Source organism: Centruroides sculpturatus, unplaced genomic scaffold, assembly GCF_000671375.1.
Source record: "Centruroides sculpturatus isolate CEXI.00-Female unplaced genomic scaffold, Cexi_2.0 scaffold1321, whole genome shotgun sequence".
NCBI lineage: Eukaryota > Metazoa > Arthropoda > Arachnida > Scorpiones > Buthidae > Centruroides > Centruroides sculpturatus.
The window spans coordinates 98-17,475 of record NW_019385586.1 but is presented as its reverse complement, the minus strand read 5'-3'; the positions used below and the strand labels follow the sequence as shown (position 1 = coordinate 17,475).

At 30.5% G+C, this 17,378-nt stretch overlaps 1 protein-coding gene across 1 annotated transcript in view; it reads right to left on the bottom strand.

Moving 5' to 3' along the window:
- LOC111640338 overlaps positions 1-14,684 on the bottom strand; it is a 40,124-nt gene extending 25,440 nt beyond the window's left edge. The window contains exons 1-14 of the mRNA XM_023386350.1: positions 14,433-14,684; positions 10,354-10,500; positions 10,095-10,274; positions 9,930-10,016; positions 9,670-9,861; positions 8,174-8,273; positions 7,940-8,103; positions 7,808-7,863; positions 6,022-6,109; positions 5,910-5,948; positions 5,773-5,832; positions 5,555-5,688; positions 5,319-5,484; positions 5,010-5,232 (exon numbers count right to left, since the gene is read on the bottom strand). Of these exons, the coding sequence (XP_023242118.1) occupies positions 5,010-5,232; positions 5,319-5,484; positions 5,555-5,688; positions 5,773-5,832; positions 5,910-5,948; positions 6,022-6,109; positions 7,808-7,863; positions 7,940-8,103; positions 8,174-8,273; positions 9,670-9,861; positions 9,930-10,016; positions 10,095-10,274; positions 10,354-10,500; positions 14,433-14,681 (1,885 nt within the window). The 5' untranslated portion in view covers positions 14,682-14,684. The remainder of the gene's footprint in view (positions 1-5,009; positions 5,233-5,318; positions 5,485-5,554; positions 5,689-5,772; positions 5,833-5,909; positions 5,949-6,021; positions 6,110-7,807; positions 7,864-7,939; positions 8,104-8,173; positions 8,274-9,669; positions 9,862-9,929; positions 10,017-10,094; positions 10,275-10,353; positions 10,501-14,432) is intronic.
- Between the last annotated feature and the right edge of the window lie 2,694 nt (positions 14,685-17,378).

The window sequence follows — 17,378 nt, the reverse complement described above, 5'->3', positions numbered from 1 at the left end:
CGCGACGAAAACAATGTTGAGCAATGGCAATGTCGAATGGTGACACTCGGTAAGTAATCCTACAATTTTTTGTTTATAGCGTAGTTTATACGGATTATTCCCAAAAAATATATACGTATTTTGGAAATGTTGAGTCGGATTAGTCTAGAATCGATTAATTTTATGGAAGAAAATCTTTCAAACAGCCGTAGTCCGTAAACTTCACACGTGTCGGGTTGTGATTGGAAGGATTCGTAAGAAAGCGGATTCCTAGAGAATGGAACGTATCTCTATCTTATAGGGGGGTCGACTGTATAAGCTTTTAATGGTCCACGTATTCCATTTCTTCCAAATAGAAATATCGGCTAAATTATGCTACCAGATTTAGTGTTTCTTCTACTGGAGAAATGTATGTAGTCATGTAATGAATGTATGAATATTACATTTCAATTTCACTGAAATATTTTTGTTTAATTAAATTTTCGTATATATTGCGACTTTTGAGATATCCTGTATTTGTATAATACTGTATATATAAATATATAGTTTATTATATAATATTATATAATTTTTAAACACTTTTCAACAAAATCTTACATATTAAGATTCATTAAATAAGTCGCTCGAGGAAATATGTAAGATGTTGAAGTATCATATGATAAATATCAAGGTTGGTATTTTGAAAGATTTAATGAACGTTTTCCTGTTTTATATAGGCTGTATATATAATCGGAAAGCACACTCTTATTTTTTAATTTTAAATTTTCGAGGTCAGGCAATGAATGACTGACTTGTAAATACAAAACATCTACCGTATATCATTATACTAGTATTGGTTGTATTATATTAAATTTCTGCTACAAGATTCTATGTGGTGATTTTTTGTAACCGTGAACGAATTAAAAGACGAGATAAGATTAACGAGAACATTTATTAGCTTAAATACATCCGACTTGGATTTTATACAAATTACGAAATTATACCCCGACTTACGCGGTTATCGCTCGCTCCCACCTATCGCGTAAGTTCCGGGTATTACTGTACTTTATAAATTAAGTAAAATAAATATTTCTATAATTTAAAATGCTTAAATTAAAAAGTAATATTCTGCTATTTTGCATAATTAAATGATTAATAATAATAATAATAGTAATTTGCAAAATATTAACGAATTCGATTTTTAAAATTCTGAACCGTACGTTTATAGAAGAAGCAAGTAGGATTCTAACGCATAAAACTAATTGGCTCTATCTTCTTCCGTTTTAGAAAAATTCTGAAAAAAAGATTTTGTCCAATGAAAATGGCATTTTTAACGCCATCTTGCTGAAAATCGCGTGCATAATCAAAAAGGTTAGTTAACTGAATAAAATTATTTAAACTATAAAATGTCTAATATTAAAAACAGGAAAGACATTTAATTATTTTAAATTTTATAGAAATTTGATTAAAAAATTTATAATCTGTTGTTAATAATTGCATTAATAAATATTATCAAAAATTATTCAGTCCATTTATATATTTGTTTATACGAATTTTAACGACATTCAAATTATATGTATTTACAAGTACTGTACATTCTATTTATCAAGGTAAACTAAAGGTGTTAAAAGTTAATAAATTTCAAAAATTATCCCCGCGTTTTGTATAATATCCGCTTGTTTTAGTATTGCGTATTTAAACGTGTACCAAATAATAATAATATTGTTCAACTCCGATTTTACTGACTCCGACGTAACAGATTTAGTAAATACAAAACAAAATTTGTTGTTTCAAGGCATCTTCGGATTGTTAACAATGTTTTGAAAATAGAGTGCAACTTTTAGTGCGCGGAATGTCCGATAGGCAGCGCATACTTGTTCCTGTTTAAAGCGCAGTATTTGTTTTTCTCCTGTTAAACACAAGGTAGATTGTTTGTCTCTCTACTATATGCTTAAATCTCATATAAAGTTCATTTTATACTTGTCTTTGTTGTCGCATACGATAGATAATTGGCATCATCATAACAGTGGTTCCTCCTATTAGTCCATTATATCAAAAATCAACAATTACACGTGTAAATTGTATTAAAACTTTAGGAAGTTATAAACCGAGTTTCTCTTTGTAGTACAGATACATCAAACCTTGCCGGACCACATATAATAATAATAATTCATCAACACATGTTCTACCCACCAATTACACACCCCACCTGTCTAAAGTATACTATGGAATTACTAGAAACTAAATAAACGTTAAATGTGAATTACGTTTGACACCACCACTAACCTTTTAATCTCTCTTAGAAGCTGAGATGTGGTTAAATTTATGCAAAATAAATTATAAATATCACAAAAATTGAGGTATCACCATTAACAAGTGCTGTGCAAATAATGCAAATAAGTGCGCTTTATACACAATATCACATGGTGGCCACCCAGTGAACTTGTCTGGTATTTCAAGTTCTCTATCATAACTTTGTCCGCATTAAAGGAGATGCCGGAACATCAGTTGCCGGAAATTAAGAGCTTTTAATCTAGATTTTAATTAGAATTCCAATAAATTTCTAATAAACATTCCAGATAATATAAAATAATATGTAATAATGGATAGTAATAAAAAAATACGAGTAGTTTAAAAAATTACAATTTAAAATAAATAAATCATTTTTGTATTGGTACAATTCTTTTTAATCCTTAAATTTAAGGATTAATCAGTACGAAAAGTGTCCTCGTAGTTATTTTATCAATAAGTAAATAATGTAATTATAAAGTCTGTAGTGCGAATCTATGATATTAATATGTAACAAGAAATTATTTGTTGCGTATCCAATGAATCATAAATCAGTAGAAGTGGGAAATTAATCATGTCGTAAAATCAGTGATTACGCAAGGCAATAAACTGAAAGACTAACGAAGTCGAATAAAAAAAAGGTAGGACTTGGAAGCGACTATACAATACTGGTATAATGATATACGGTAGATGTTTTGTATTTACAAGTCAGTCATTCATTGCCTGACCTCGAAAATTTAAAATTAAAAAATAAGAGTGGGCTTTCCGATTATAAAAAAAACCCAGGAAAACGTTCATTAAATTTTTCAAAATACTAACCTTGATATTTGTCATATGATACTTCAAAATCTTACATATTCCCTCGAGCGACTTATTTAATGAATCTTAATATGTAAGATTTTGTTGATAAGTGCTTTTAAAAATTATATAATATTACATAATAAACTATATATTTATATATATTATACAAATACAGGATGTCTCAAAAGTCGCTATATATACGAAAATTTAATTAAACAAAAATATTTCAGTGAAATTTAAATGTATTATTCATATATTCATCACATGACTACATAACTTTCCGCCATTTCTCCAGTAGAAGAAACACTAAATCTGGTAGCATAATTTAGCCGATATTTCTATTTGGAAGAAATGGAATACGTGGACCATTAAAAGCTCATAATTTTGGATAAAATTATAAATGTCTCTCCCAATTTTTGAGGAATTAAATAGAAAGTAAAAAAAAACATAAAATGTATTTGAAATATTCATGGTCAGCATATTCAGTTGTTAACTCTATAACAAGGATGACAAGTTTTTCTATTCTAATTTAAATAATTGGTATATTTTCCCGATAATCATTGTTTTACAGTTTCGTTTATAGTTTTCCTGTTAAACATTAAATGATTTGGTACCAATGCTAATAAATCGTTACATCAATACAATTTATTTATAATTAAATATAAAAATTTATATTTAATTATGCAAAATAGCAAAATATTACTTTTTAATTTAAACATTTTAAATTATAGAAATATCTATTTTACTAAATTTATAAACTATTACGTTTATTTTGAATGCAACACATAACAATGCACTGTACTGGTACATCGCTTTAGGGGCAAATTGCTTAAGTCAAATGCATTTTATGTTTAAGGCTGTTAAGTTTTTGTATTTTACTAGATCTTCTGGTTTCAATACAGCTAAAATATTATATTTAACAACTTCTGACATTGATATAAAATGTGTAAATCTATATTTAAGATGTTCATTTACCATATGAATAAAAAACCATTAAGATTAATTTTTATTTATTTTAAGCATTTTATAATAGTTTAATGTATTGAAAAAATACGTAACAGTGAAATAAATTACAAAAGACAGCGTATTATATCTGTATTTATTTAATAAATTCTACAACAATTTATAAAATTTCAAAATCTATTAAGTTTATACAAATCGTTATATTGATATTTTTTAAAATGAACATTACAATTTAAAATGTATAGAGGAAAAAATATTGTTTACATTCTGGTAGAAAAATGTTAATTGTGAGCAAAGTATAATTATTATACAAATTTAAAATAGTTCAAAACATTTTCAAAAAATGCCTCGAACATTCCTACAATGTATTTTAAATGTAAAAATAACCTTTTAGTTACATTCAAAAATACATACTTAATGTAAAATAATATTTATTGTGAACGACACAAAAAATACCTGAAATATTAATGGGAGAAAGTCAGATTATAATTATTGTTAAACATCATCACAGTATTCTGTTGAATCAATGCCAATTTTATATTAATCTTTCTTGAAAGTAAAGTGTATTATTTTAAACGAATAATAACAATTTTATAATTGGAAACATAAAATTTTATACAGTAAACTCCTCACTAACTGAGTCTCTCGCAAACTCGGATGATTTTTAATTCGAGTTAGCAAGGGCTAACTGCACTTTCGCGTTTATTAAGAATTAAATACTTCTTGCAAAATTTAAAATGTATAACGTAGAACTTATATAGAGTGCTAGCTGCAAGGACCCGCTTCGGTCCTTGCAGCTAGAAAATTTATTCAGACCTTCTACAGAGTGTACTTATCCATATAAATAAAAGACTTGGCGCTGAAGAAACAGAATATTAGGCGCTTAGAAGGAATTACATTACGTATTTGAAGGAACGTAGATCTCGCGAAGAAGAGAAAAACATTTGTGTAATTATAGAAAACGTATTAACTAATATAATACAACCCTCTAACTGCTTATTTTAAGAAGAGAGTCGAGAAGAACTGATCGAGTAATGGGTACGGAATTACACTTCCATTCGAGGAACTACGTTTCATAAAATTAATATCTTCAAATTCGTTTTCGGATTCAGTATTTTCGTTTTCTTTATCTAACCTTTTCTGGTTGTTTCTTCTGAAACCGCATTTACTTGGCTTCACGTAACTTTTCTTCACTTTCGGATAAGTTGATAGAATAAAGGTCTGAAATGATTCGTTATCTTCAATACATCTGTTAATATAAAATGTTATTTGAAAATTTATATTATTAGGACTATAAATTAGAATACCGGAACAAGTTTCCATCCTCGATCTGTGCAAAGATTCAGTTGAGGACTATATCTCATGGATTTTCTCGAAACATCAATTGCATTCTTGTTCCACGGATAATCGTAAAGGAATTCGAAGAAACTTTCATTCTTCCCAGTAAATGGAGAAATTAGAAACTTGTCGTCTCTTAAATGGTAAAATATCGAATTATTTTATCGAAAAATTTTTAATTTTTGTAGAATTTTGAGATGCTTACTCAAATATTCGTTTAACTCCAAGAGAACTAAGAAAATTCTTAGGAAGAGGGCAACTTGCAGTCAATGCTAAACTTATTCTTGGATAGTACATTAAAAATACGATGCACATTTCTTCTCTCGAAGATAAACCACCCTAAAAAAAGTATAAATTAATTAGTTATTAACATTTATAAATTTACAAATAAAAAGTATTAATTGAATCTATATAGTTCCATACAAAGGTTACTCTGCTTCTTTTACGAGAATCGTAGGCACATTCAACAATAAGATGATCGTCCTATAATAAAAATTACATATAAAATATATGAAACCTCTACATTATATTGTAAAAAATATGTATTTTTATATACTTACAGGCAGGACAGTACGAATTTTCGAAAGCTTACGAAAATGCTGTAAATAGTTATAATTCAAGTTTTAATACAACACGATGTTTGTTATTACTAAAATCATACAAAATAAACACCTGTAAATTAAAATCGTAATTAACATCGGATGCAATCGGTTCGAGTTCTTCATTACCACGAAAATGCCTGACAATTATCCTTCTTCCTGTAAACGTAAATCAATAATATATAAAGTGCACCCAATTAACAATTATATAAGACAAATTATACAATAATTTTCAACGAAAATATTATAATAGAATGACTATTGAAATATTTTTAAATTAATATAGGAAGTATTGGTATTAGTGATACTACTGTAGAATTTAATAATTACATTTTTTTTAAACTTTAGAAGTATATTTTAATAAGAATATATTACATAGTTTTTGATTATTTACAAAGAAATCGAATAATAACACTTATGTGAAATAACTGAATATAATTTTTAAACTATATTTGAGTTTGTATAAGACTATTCTCAAGTATATTGCGCTCGAGTATGATACATTTCAATATCGGCATAATTCACGCTGGTTGTTGTGATCGGCAAACTCATTCCAAATCAGCTCGATTGCCCATTCACATGCACGTTCCTAAGTAGCTAAGAATCTTGACCGTGAGCTAGACTTAAATCATTGAAGAAGGTAAGTCATTGATCTTTTTTTTAATGAGGTTCTAGTTAATACATTTTTATCACTAACTCCTGAGTACTTTTTTGACTGAAAACTACCTTACTAGTCTGAAACTTTTACATCTTTAGATACTTTTTCAATGAAAACATATTCTACAATTTCTGTAATTACTCAGGATTTTTATATTTCTTCTTAAATGAAGTTAAGACCGGGTGGTGTAAAAAAGGATTAAGATAGACTCAAAAATTTTATATTTTTGTAAATAGTCTTAACTTCATTTAAGAAAAAAAAAAAACATATTCTGTTTTGCTTCAGAGCATTTTTCAACACTCTGGTCAACGTTAAGTAGGTTTAAAGTCTCGTAAATCGTACCACTTTTGTTATTTTTCAGATTTTTATTGGAAACAATAATAGAAAATCGATGTCTAATAGGCGTAGATTGTACCCTAGTCTTTAGGCATAAACATTAACAATTTAAAATATGTAATACAGGTCAAAATATAGAGTGAGAGATGCAAAATGCTGGAAATTATAATCATGTATTATAAATTGTAGCATTAAGTAAAGCAATGTTTTAATACAAAATAAAAAATCTACCAACGAGTTGCATAACTTTCCCGGCTTTTAAGAGATTTTATTTTAAAAACAGTTTTGTACTATTAATTAAAATAAATAAACAAAATTGTTTGTGGCGTNATTTAAAATATGTAGTACAGGTTAAAATATAGAGTGAGAGATGCAAAATGCTGGAAATTATAATCATGTATTATAAATTGTAGCATTAAGTAAAGCAAAGTTTTAATACAAAATAAAAAAATCTACCAACGAGTTGCATAACTTTTCCGGCTTTTAAGAGATTTTATTTTAAAAACAGTTTTGTACTATTAATTAAAATAAATAAACAACATTGTTTGTGGCGTCATGTGTTACGAGATTTTACTATAAAAACATTATATATATTTAATTATTATGAAATGGTAAAATTATTAAATGTCAACCCTTTTAATTGTACTAATGTACATTATTCTGTAGTACAATTAAGAGGATGTACTGTACGACAGCGTTACGAAGCATTACAGTAGTTGGTAAGATAGTTGAAATGTGGTACCTAATGTATTGATGATTCCTTATTGTTCATATAAAAATTTCATATTAAAATTTTGACATAACAATTAATGAAGTGTAAACAAAAATACATTCTTAATATGAAATATTAATTTTTACCATAGCTAGGAAATGTGAATGAAGCAAAATACTAAAGACTTTGATACCTCCTGGAGGAACACGCTAGAGAATAGAAATGATTAACAGTTGTGTAATCTTTTTGTATAATCTTACATGTTAAAAATTTTTGTGATTCTACCTGTTTCAAGCAAGAAGGAGCTACGTGTCCAGATATGACAAATTCTTTCTGTTTCGGTGGCACAAACATGCAAGGATACCATAAGTTTCCCGTACCTAACACCGAACTGTCGTATTTTCTGAGTTTTGGTGTATATGTAATTCTTAATCCCGAATTATCGACAGCTGAAAAACAGAGTTTAAACATAAATTTTTTAAAATTAATAAAATATTATAGTTTCTAATTAAAATTTACCCCCTTTTAATGATGGATTATCATAATGTACTTCCAATAGAAACCATTCGGCATCAGGCAGACCCAAAGGATGACCGATATTTTCAGGAAAATAAAATTTCTGAAAACGATGAAACCGCAGTAAAAAGTTTTTCTTTTATAAAATTTAAATACAGTAGAACCTCGATTATCCGGACCTCTATTATACGGGTTTTCGNATTATCCGGATTTTCGATTATCCGGATTGTTCAAAATAATCAAAAATTTTACGAATTTGCTGATTTGCACTTGGCGAATTACGACACTGTTTATGTACGTGATGGAATGCATAACATTTTTTGTTTCAACAACGTCTCACCCGGCTCAGTGGTAGTAAACTCTTAAATATATTTTGCGTCGTAATAAAAATATAACTTGACATACGTATTTATAAATAATTTATATTCAAATTACATCATTTCTATGACCAAGGGCGGCGTAAGGCATGGGCGACGTGGACCAGCGTCTATGCCTCGCGGTCCGAAGGGCCTCGGCCTCGAAGGTTTATGCATTACTTAAAAGCAAACGCGACGAAAAATTTTTACTCGTCATAAAACGATAAATAGTTTGTCAAATTTTTATTCATAAAAATGCAGTTTCAACTGCTTTTTATTTCATAAAATCCGTCTTCTTGAGCCACTAGAGGGCCTTTTAAACAATAGCTAGTCTGTTGGCGCTGGTCAGTAGTACCGTGTTTCCCCGAAAATAAGACATCCGTAGAAAATAAGACCTAGCACAGATTTTGCTGAATTGCGAAATATAAGACCTACCTCTGAAAGTAAGACCTAGCGAAGTTTTTTTTAGTCGTAACGGTCATCGACAGATGGTTGAAATCCGTTGGCTTTTTGAAAGTACAGCCACTGATTGGTCAGCAGACAATTACTCCACACGGCATGATTTGCATAAGATTATGGCTTGGGAATCACAGATTTGCATAACGTTACGCCTGGTGATGGCTAATTGGTCGGCCGGGAATCATGCCACATGACATTTGCATAGTGCTACGGTTCAGTAAGCACTAATTGCTCATCGAGTCCGATGTTGACACTATAAAAAAGCGACAGTTCGACACACCGGATATACGTCACTCTCGTCTAAGTTCGACTTGGGAATTTTTTTATTCAATAATAAATGTGAATCCTTCTTCCTGGAAAAAATAAGACATTCCCTGAAAATAAGACCTAGCGCATTTTTATAAGACCTAGCAAAAATTAATATAAGGCACTGTCTTATTTTCGGGGAAACACGGTAGTCCAAATTCAATACGAACGTTTGTTTCTTGAAAATTTGATCACGATTTAAATACAGTATTTATTTTTGATATTATCGATATGTCATCGAAAAGAAAACGCGTTGTATTATCGTTAAAAGACAAAGTATTTGTTTCGATTATCCTTATCCGGACTACCTTCATCCTCAATTAGTCCGGATAATCGAGGTTCTACTGTATATCAAAATAATGAATGAGTGATACTCACGCCACCTCCAGATGCCCAACCTAAATTAGCAGTTAAACAAAATGGAAATTTTGGAACTAAATTTTTAGTGTAGCATCTATGATATGATTTATCTGCATATTTTAATACAGTTTCGTTTGTAACGCCCGTACATTCGTATAAAAGCATATGATGAACAACGCCTTCGTGTCCCGGTTGAATAAGTGGACCAAACTATTAATAAAATTTGTCAATTTACACACAATTAAATATATAATGCAGCTATTTTTAAAAACGTTTACTTCTATAATATGATTTTTTCTATCAAGATGAGGAACTCTGATAAATGTACAAAAGTATTCAGTGTCGCTTCCTTCCGGAATTGTAACCTGCAATGTGTAAATTAAATAATATAATGAATATTTTACGCTTCACAAATAATATGAAAACCGTTAAGTTATTCTTACGTTTGGACTTCGAACATCCCAATGATAAATGTCTTCTGGTTTCTCTGTAAATTTGTGTTCAACTTCCTCTTTCAGAAAAACACTTTTAGTTCCTCTAGTGGTTGGTCCGTGATAACTAACTGCATCTATAGAATTGGGATTTTGGGGACTGTAAGCGTATATCAGTCTCGTAGTTTCTTCCTAAACACAGGGAGAAATATATTTAATGATAAGTAAGTAAAGGTAATTATAATGCCTGTAGCATTTGTAGATAACTAACCGTAATGACCATATCCTGGTCATCACACGTGTCCAGCAATCTTTTAAATCGTAACTTTGTATGAGTATCGTTTTTCTCGTGCCATAACAATTCCCAATCCTGTTGTTCGTCGATTTTCGGTTGAAACTTTCCTTCGGCGTGTCTATCCTAAAACTCAATATAATTTTTCATCGAATAAAAATATTAGCATAATTACTGAAGTAGAAAATAAAATATTTCGTATAAGACTATAACGTGTCTAAGAAACAAGAGACGATATGTGTATTAGTATGAAATATTTATAGAATTATTTTAATAGTCTCTTAAACAAAATTTGTTTTTTTATATATTGACAGACTTTCATTAAACACAGCCATTCATTACAGTTAACAAGTACGTTTAGTGCAGTTTGCAAAGAAAAGAATTATTTTAAAATCATTACCTTGTAGCAATTCGTTAATTTGTGAAATTTTAAAATTGTTAAATTAATATAATCGCTTTGTATTAGAAAGAAACAGAAGTTGGAACGGCGGTTTGCATTGCGATCAATCAGATACCAGTTTTTATATCTAATTACACAACAACTTGCTCCTTTAATCTGTAGCCAACCTTGATATTAAGTAAGTAATTATTAGAATTCACCTACTTTCTCGTTTCACGCCTCTTCTGTGTTAGTTTTTCCAAGAGAAACGTCTAAAGAAAACATTTATTGTGTGAAGAAATACGCGAAATTGGGGCAAACGAAAACTATCATCTAGTAGAATCCAGTCAAGTTATGCTTAATTTATATTACTTTTACTTAAGATTAAGTTTTATTTCCGATGGTTAAAGGTAAAATGTACATGCAGTGAACATTTGTAGAACGTTGTTTTTAAATACATTAATTTAATAATTGCATCATCAAAGCCTAGCCAGGGGCTCTTTTCTGTGAACTTCTCTGTTTTTTCTTGGCTGGTAGCCATAGAAAGAAGACAACGTCAGTCAGGGCCGTCGAGAAGAGAATGCTAATGATTTTTCACCCGGCCCATACATAACATAGGATGGCATATTAGTTCCTATCAGTATAAATGAATATTACTTTTATTAACAAAAAATAAAATTTCTTAACACTGCTTTTATTTCCCGGCTGTTATGTATACATAACAGAGGAAGGTATTCCAATAATGTCAAATTTCACCCTCCGGGTTTTTTACAAAACTTAACGTGTTGAGACTTCTTCAAAAAAGTCAGAAAATTGGAAAAAATCCGTGCGTGTGGATGGGGGAACTTAATGAAAAATTTATTCCTCATTTACACTCACAATTTCTGAAAAAAGTCATCTCCAACTCTCAAAATTAAGTTTTTTTGCCTTTGTATAATAATTAATAACACATGTTATATTTTTTAAAATAAAATTTAATAAAAGATGGCGCGACACGCAATTTTATTTTAAATAATTAATGAAAATAAATTTTAAAAAACTACATAAAAGCATGCAAGTAGTAGATTTAGATTTTATCTAAGGAAATTTTTCTACAAAGGAGTGTGAAGCAGTAACAATATAACTTTACGCCAATGGCGTCGGACAAATGAGCATGATGCAAACTTTCCTGGTGAAGCCGGAAAAGTCACGCAACTCATTGCTGGTTTATTATTATTAATAATGAAACATACTCTCTAATTCCGTGCTCCATATAATAGTCCGGATCAAGTTGAATAGACTCCTATAAAAATATGTTGCAAGCTTCTTGTTTTGTACATCTATCGTATTTTGAGTTGGGCAATATATTTCATTGAGGTATCGCAACAAAAATATCGTGCTGACTAAATGATAAGTTATCTCCAAAGTGAAAAATAATTCTGATATCGAAACATTGTTCTTAAGGTGTTCATTGATCTCCGAGCGGTATGCAATGTGACTCCATTTTGTTGAAAATAAATCTTTGTAGGTCAATAATGTTTAGGACGCATAATACTAGAAACGTACTTAGTTATAATCTGTTGTAACCAGTGAATTGCCATTTACTTCCTCAAAAAACAAAAACAAAAAAAACGACTAATTATTCCAAAGGTAAATATTGTTTTGTCTAGATAGAATAAGCGTATACAACAAAAGCAAATAATTAACATATATAAAATAGGATAGGCAATATTTATGGCCATGGCATTTTTGAAACCGTGCCAGTAATTGTTTAGTAATTCGAACACAAATCATTTATTGTATTCATTCAGACACTTGGCAAATCTCATCAATAAATTTTATTTAGTTGAATTTGAGCCCGCCCACTCTCTACTGCACAGTCACATGACAAGTAGGCCACCTTGTGGCAACATGTTTAAAATATTTTACATAGGAATATTTTTTAAAAAATTTTAATTTTATAATATATTTAGCCAGTTTTCGTTTATTTTAATGCTTATGGCCATTTTAATGAGTTACTCGTTCATTATTAAACCTCTGAATGCATCGCGTAAGCAAATGCATTGCGTTTCTTTGCTTACCGTATAAAAAACTCGCAAGTTTGTCGAATATTAATGCAGCATCTTTATTAAGAAAAAATTACATCTTTTGACTTTATTATAACACATGACTTTATTATTAATACTAAATTGAAGTCATTTCATTTTGATGTATTACATGCATACGGGCAAGTTGAAGATATAAAGAAATTATATCAAATTTCTGAATGTCTTTACCCAATCTCAGAATATGGCTCGTTTTGAGCATGTTGAAGTTGCAATGTCGGTGATTGTATCAAGACAAATATATGCAACGCCTGGACGGTAGTATTTATGCGATATTTCCATTTATTTTCTTGACAATAACATTACGCAGATGAATTCTAAATTTTGTCAAGTAGTAGTGAAGAACACGCCATTATTAAACCCCATGCCGAGTATCACGTTTAAAGACAGTTCTAAATTCTTATTAGTGTCTGGATTGACCTGAAAAAAGTGGTTAGCCTTCTACAGGAACACTATTGAATTACAGTATATCATATGAAACTGATGAGGATAGGAAATGAAGTTATATATATAAGGAAAACGAATAAATTACTGTTTTATTCCGCATTGTAAGTTCATATAGTTAGCGTAGTGCACATTGCATTTAGGTTACTACTAGCTTCATCTTTGAAAGATCACAAGTACGCTACTGAAAACCTTTCTTAATTCTTGTTACATCCATGGATACTAGGCCTAAATACTTTTAAAAATTATCAACGAATAGCTAAATATTATGCTAACTTTAGTATTGAAAATGTTCAAAAAATTACTGTTTAATTCACAGTAGTGAATACTATTTTAAATATACACAACAGCATATAGAGTGTGTTTATGCTATCTCGTGTGCGCAAAATCAGCAATACGTAAACTAAATATGTTCTTGTAATAAAATCGTTTATAAATCCCATATTTGTACTATGTGTCTTTATATAAAATTATATTATTCTATAGTTACGCTAATTTTCTTATGCTTCCGTTTAATTAAGATAAAGAAATATATATTCGATCTCATTAAGGTACAAAAAAGTTTACAGAGTTCGCACCTTGATCTTATCGGTTCAAGGCACACGAACAAAAATGTTGTCACCTCGAGAATCTTAGACGTATTTCCTCCCAACCTGCCTTCTCCGACAGCCTACAAGACTAGAGTGCTCACACCAATAACTTATAATTAAGGGTAGGACATCTAGGCACTAAAAATCGTAATTATTTTTGAGCTATCACTTATATAATCATGTAAGTTATGAGTTATCTCATAACTTACATAACTTTAGTGTCTAGATGTCCTTGCTCTACTTATAATGAAGATTTTTTATACTGTTCGCTCCTCTTGCCCAAGTGTGCTTACGGATTATCTGATAAACAGATCTTAAATACCACATAAATTTATTCAGTAATATTTACGAATCTCTTACTAATATATTTATTTTTTTAATTCTTTGGTGAAAATTGCAAGCAATAAAATATTAGCATTATGAATTAGTGCCAGAGTCACTTTGGCTATAGTGACATAACATATTGATGACTTCAATTAATCAAATTACTTGAACACACTTCTTAAAATTTAGAAAAGTTCTAGGTACTTTATCTAAAAGAATGTATTTTCATTTACATACGTGAAATATCGCTTGGTTATCGTTAATCCATCCAATGACGATATCACTGCCTTTCATTCCTCCGTTTGAGGAGATTCCAAATCCGACCCATCCATTAGTCGCCACTTCCACTTGGAAAGTGATGGAATCGTCGTACATGGACCACCAAAGCTCATAATTAGAGTCGAATTTTAAATATCGTTTCCAGTTTTCCGCAGAAATCGGAGACGAAAATAAAAGGAACGAAGTGAAAATTCCGATGGCAATCATGTTCGCAATTCTGCAACGTTATAAGGAAAACCAGTTTTTATATTTGATTTATATACATTCATTGACGTCAATAATTTAATCATTTCTCTGTTACGTTTAATGTTTGCGTATCTCTTCTGAATATATTGAGTAGTACATTATAAGTTTAATATGATTTTTAGGAAAATTATATCTTCACAGTAAAAGTTTTCTATAGTGAATTCAAAATGTCTCTCTTTTTTTTAAAATGTAAATTCGTTAAATAAAAGTAAACCTCTGAATATAAATTACTATCATTCATATAAATTATTAGCATGTAATCAATCCAAAAACATTGGTAACTCAAGGAATGAAGGCAAGGAGATCGATTATTATCATTTTATTTTTCAATTAAAATAATCGATATGTTTAAAATGAGACAAGGATAATAATTGTAATACTTAACGAGCAATTATTGGGTTGCAATTTTGAAAAAATTGTACACCTATAAATTCTCACTGTCATCCGTCCGTCCGATGTCTGTGTATGTTTAATCTCGAGAAGTGGATAAAGTTAAATACATAAAATCCAAGACCATATACGGAAAACGTAGATACAGGAGGCCCCGATTAATTGAAAACAAACTTCCGATGCAAACTGAACATCACGTTACTTCAATTCAAAGTTTTCATCTGAAAGGTGTTAGATGACCGGCATGACTCCATTGCTAATGGAAAAGTCTGACGTACAGGGGCAAAACATTGCACTACTAATTTTAGGTGGAGAGTATATATTTTAAATGAAATAAATTAAAAATATGATTAAAAATTGCAGCCCAATAAAAAGTCGTGGGTAATAGTTGAAAACGAACGAAACGATTTTCCGAAATAATAGTAACATAGAGGTCTTCTGGTGACAACACGCAAAACTTGCATAATGAGTGAAATAAATTATATTCAACTTGCAACTAATAAAATGATATAAAACTATTTAGCAAACACGTCTAGATAGATAGACGTAATTGAACCAAACTCGGTAATAATCAGTGGTGTGCCGTCATTGGAAGCGTGGAAGCGCCGCTTCCCTTGTATTTTCAAAAATATAAATATATATTGCGCGATTATTTTCATATTTTAACGTATTTTGGATTAATTAAAATTAATATTTTATTATAACCGCATTATGTATCTTATTACAATACGTGAATCTTATTACTACACGTGAAAAAAACGATAAGATTGCTATTGTATATTCGAATATCACTGGCGGAAGGGAAGCGCTGTATTATCGAAACCGGGTCAGCTTCCAAGCAGCCAGATTATACACATTCGCGCACGCGCTTTACAGAGCACCAACCTCACTCGGTTTAGCTACTGGATGGTACACACCAAAATATCGTATAACGCTTCCAATGATTCTATCCAGGACCGGTTATGGCTGTTAGCCGTCTGCCTTCTAGATATTTGGCCGCCTTTTCCCGATTATGTGAATCACGAGTAGATTTATAACTTAACCCAACCGATAGGAATTTACTGGTATAACAAACAAATATTCCAATCTGCAAGTTTTTATACCGCGCTCGTCAAAATGCTTAAGATGCCATGCAAGGGTACGCGATGTCGAAATTGATAAACAAGGGGTGGTGGCTACATTATAGCCACAAATAGTAACATCCTATAACAAATTTATGGGGTATCGAACATGATGATTTATGCGCATTTGGATGAAAGTAGGACTGTAAAATATTGGAAGAAAGTAGCGTTCAACATCATGGCCAGAATGTTGTTGATCGCCTATCTTCTTTACAAGAAGAATTCCTGAGGCTGAGCCAAAATTATGTCTCACTTAGATTTTGACATGGCGGTAATAGAGAGCCTTGCTGATGAATGGAGGAAAAAGTAGAGGAATAAGCAGAAGGAAGCTGTATGCCTGCCAGATCCTCGAAGAGCAGTAGGCCTAAGAAAGCTACCAGGCAGGAGGCAATACCGCTACGTCGTATGCAGCACTTTTCAACAGAAACGAGCTTCCAGGAAAGCCTGCACACAATGTCCATGCTGATTGCCTGGTAAGACATCGATATTAGCAGAAAACGTAAATTGATATATTTCTGTTTTAGTTTTGTATTCAAGATTTTTACAAAAGTACAAAACGATATTTTCCCTTACAGATATGCTTCCCGGGAAATGTTTGTTTCCTTCCTCTATTATATATATATTTTTATTGCTTTATTTAATTTAAATTATTTATTTATTGTANAAATATACCGCCAGCTAGTATTCACCCTACTTTAAACCCTTGTCCTCCAGAGACGTCTATGAGAATGTCCCGGGAAATCCGACACCAGATGTTCTCAAGGTCATCCAACTGTAAACACAATGACTCATTGGTGTCAAATTTCACAGAAAGGCGAGACAAAGGTAGTTAAACTTTGAAGCTTTTTCTTCAAAATTAACGCATTAATTAAAAATTGATCGGGAATCAAGCGGTTAATGTACGACAATGGCTACTTACATATTCTATTAAACTTTAAAAAAACAAAAAAAGAATGCTTGAAAATTTTAGCATTTAGCAAAAATTTTCAAGGATTTTAAAAAGAACAAAGATAAAATTTAAAGTATATTTTACGTAGCATTCGTATATTTGTTACCGCTAAAGCTCGAAAGTCGTTAATGTGTACATTACCTAGCTAATCTGCAGATTAACTAGGGAGATCCGTTAAAGTTGCTAAAATTTTTCTAT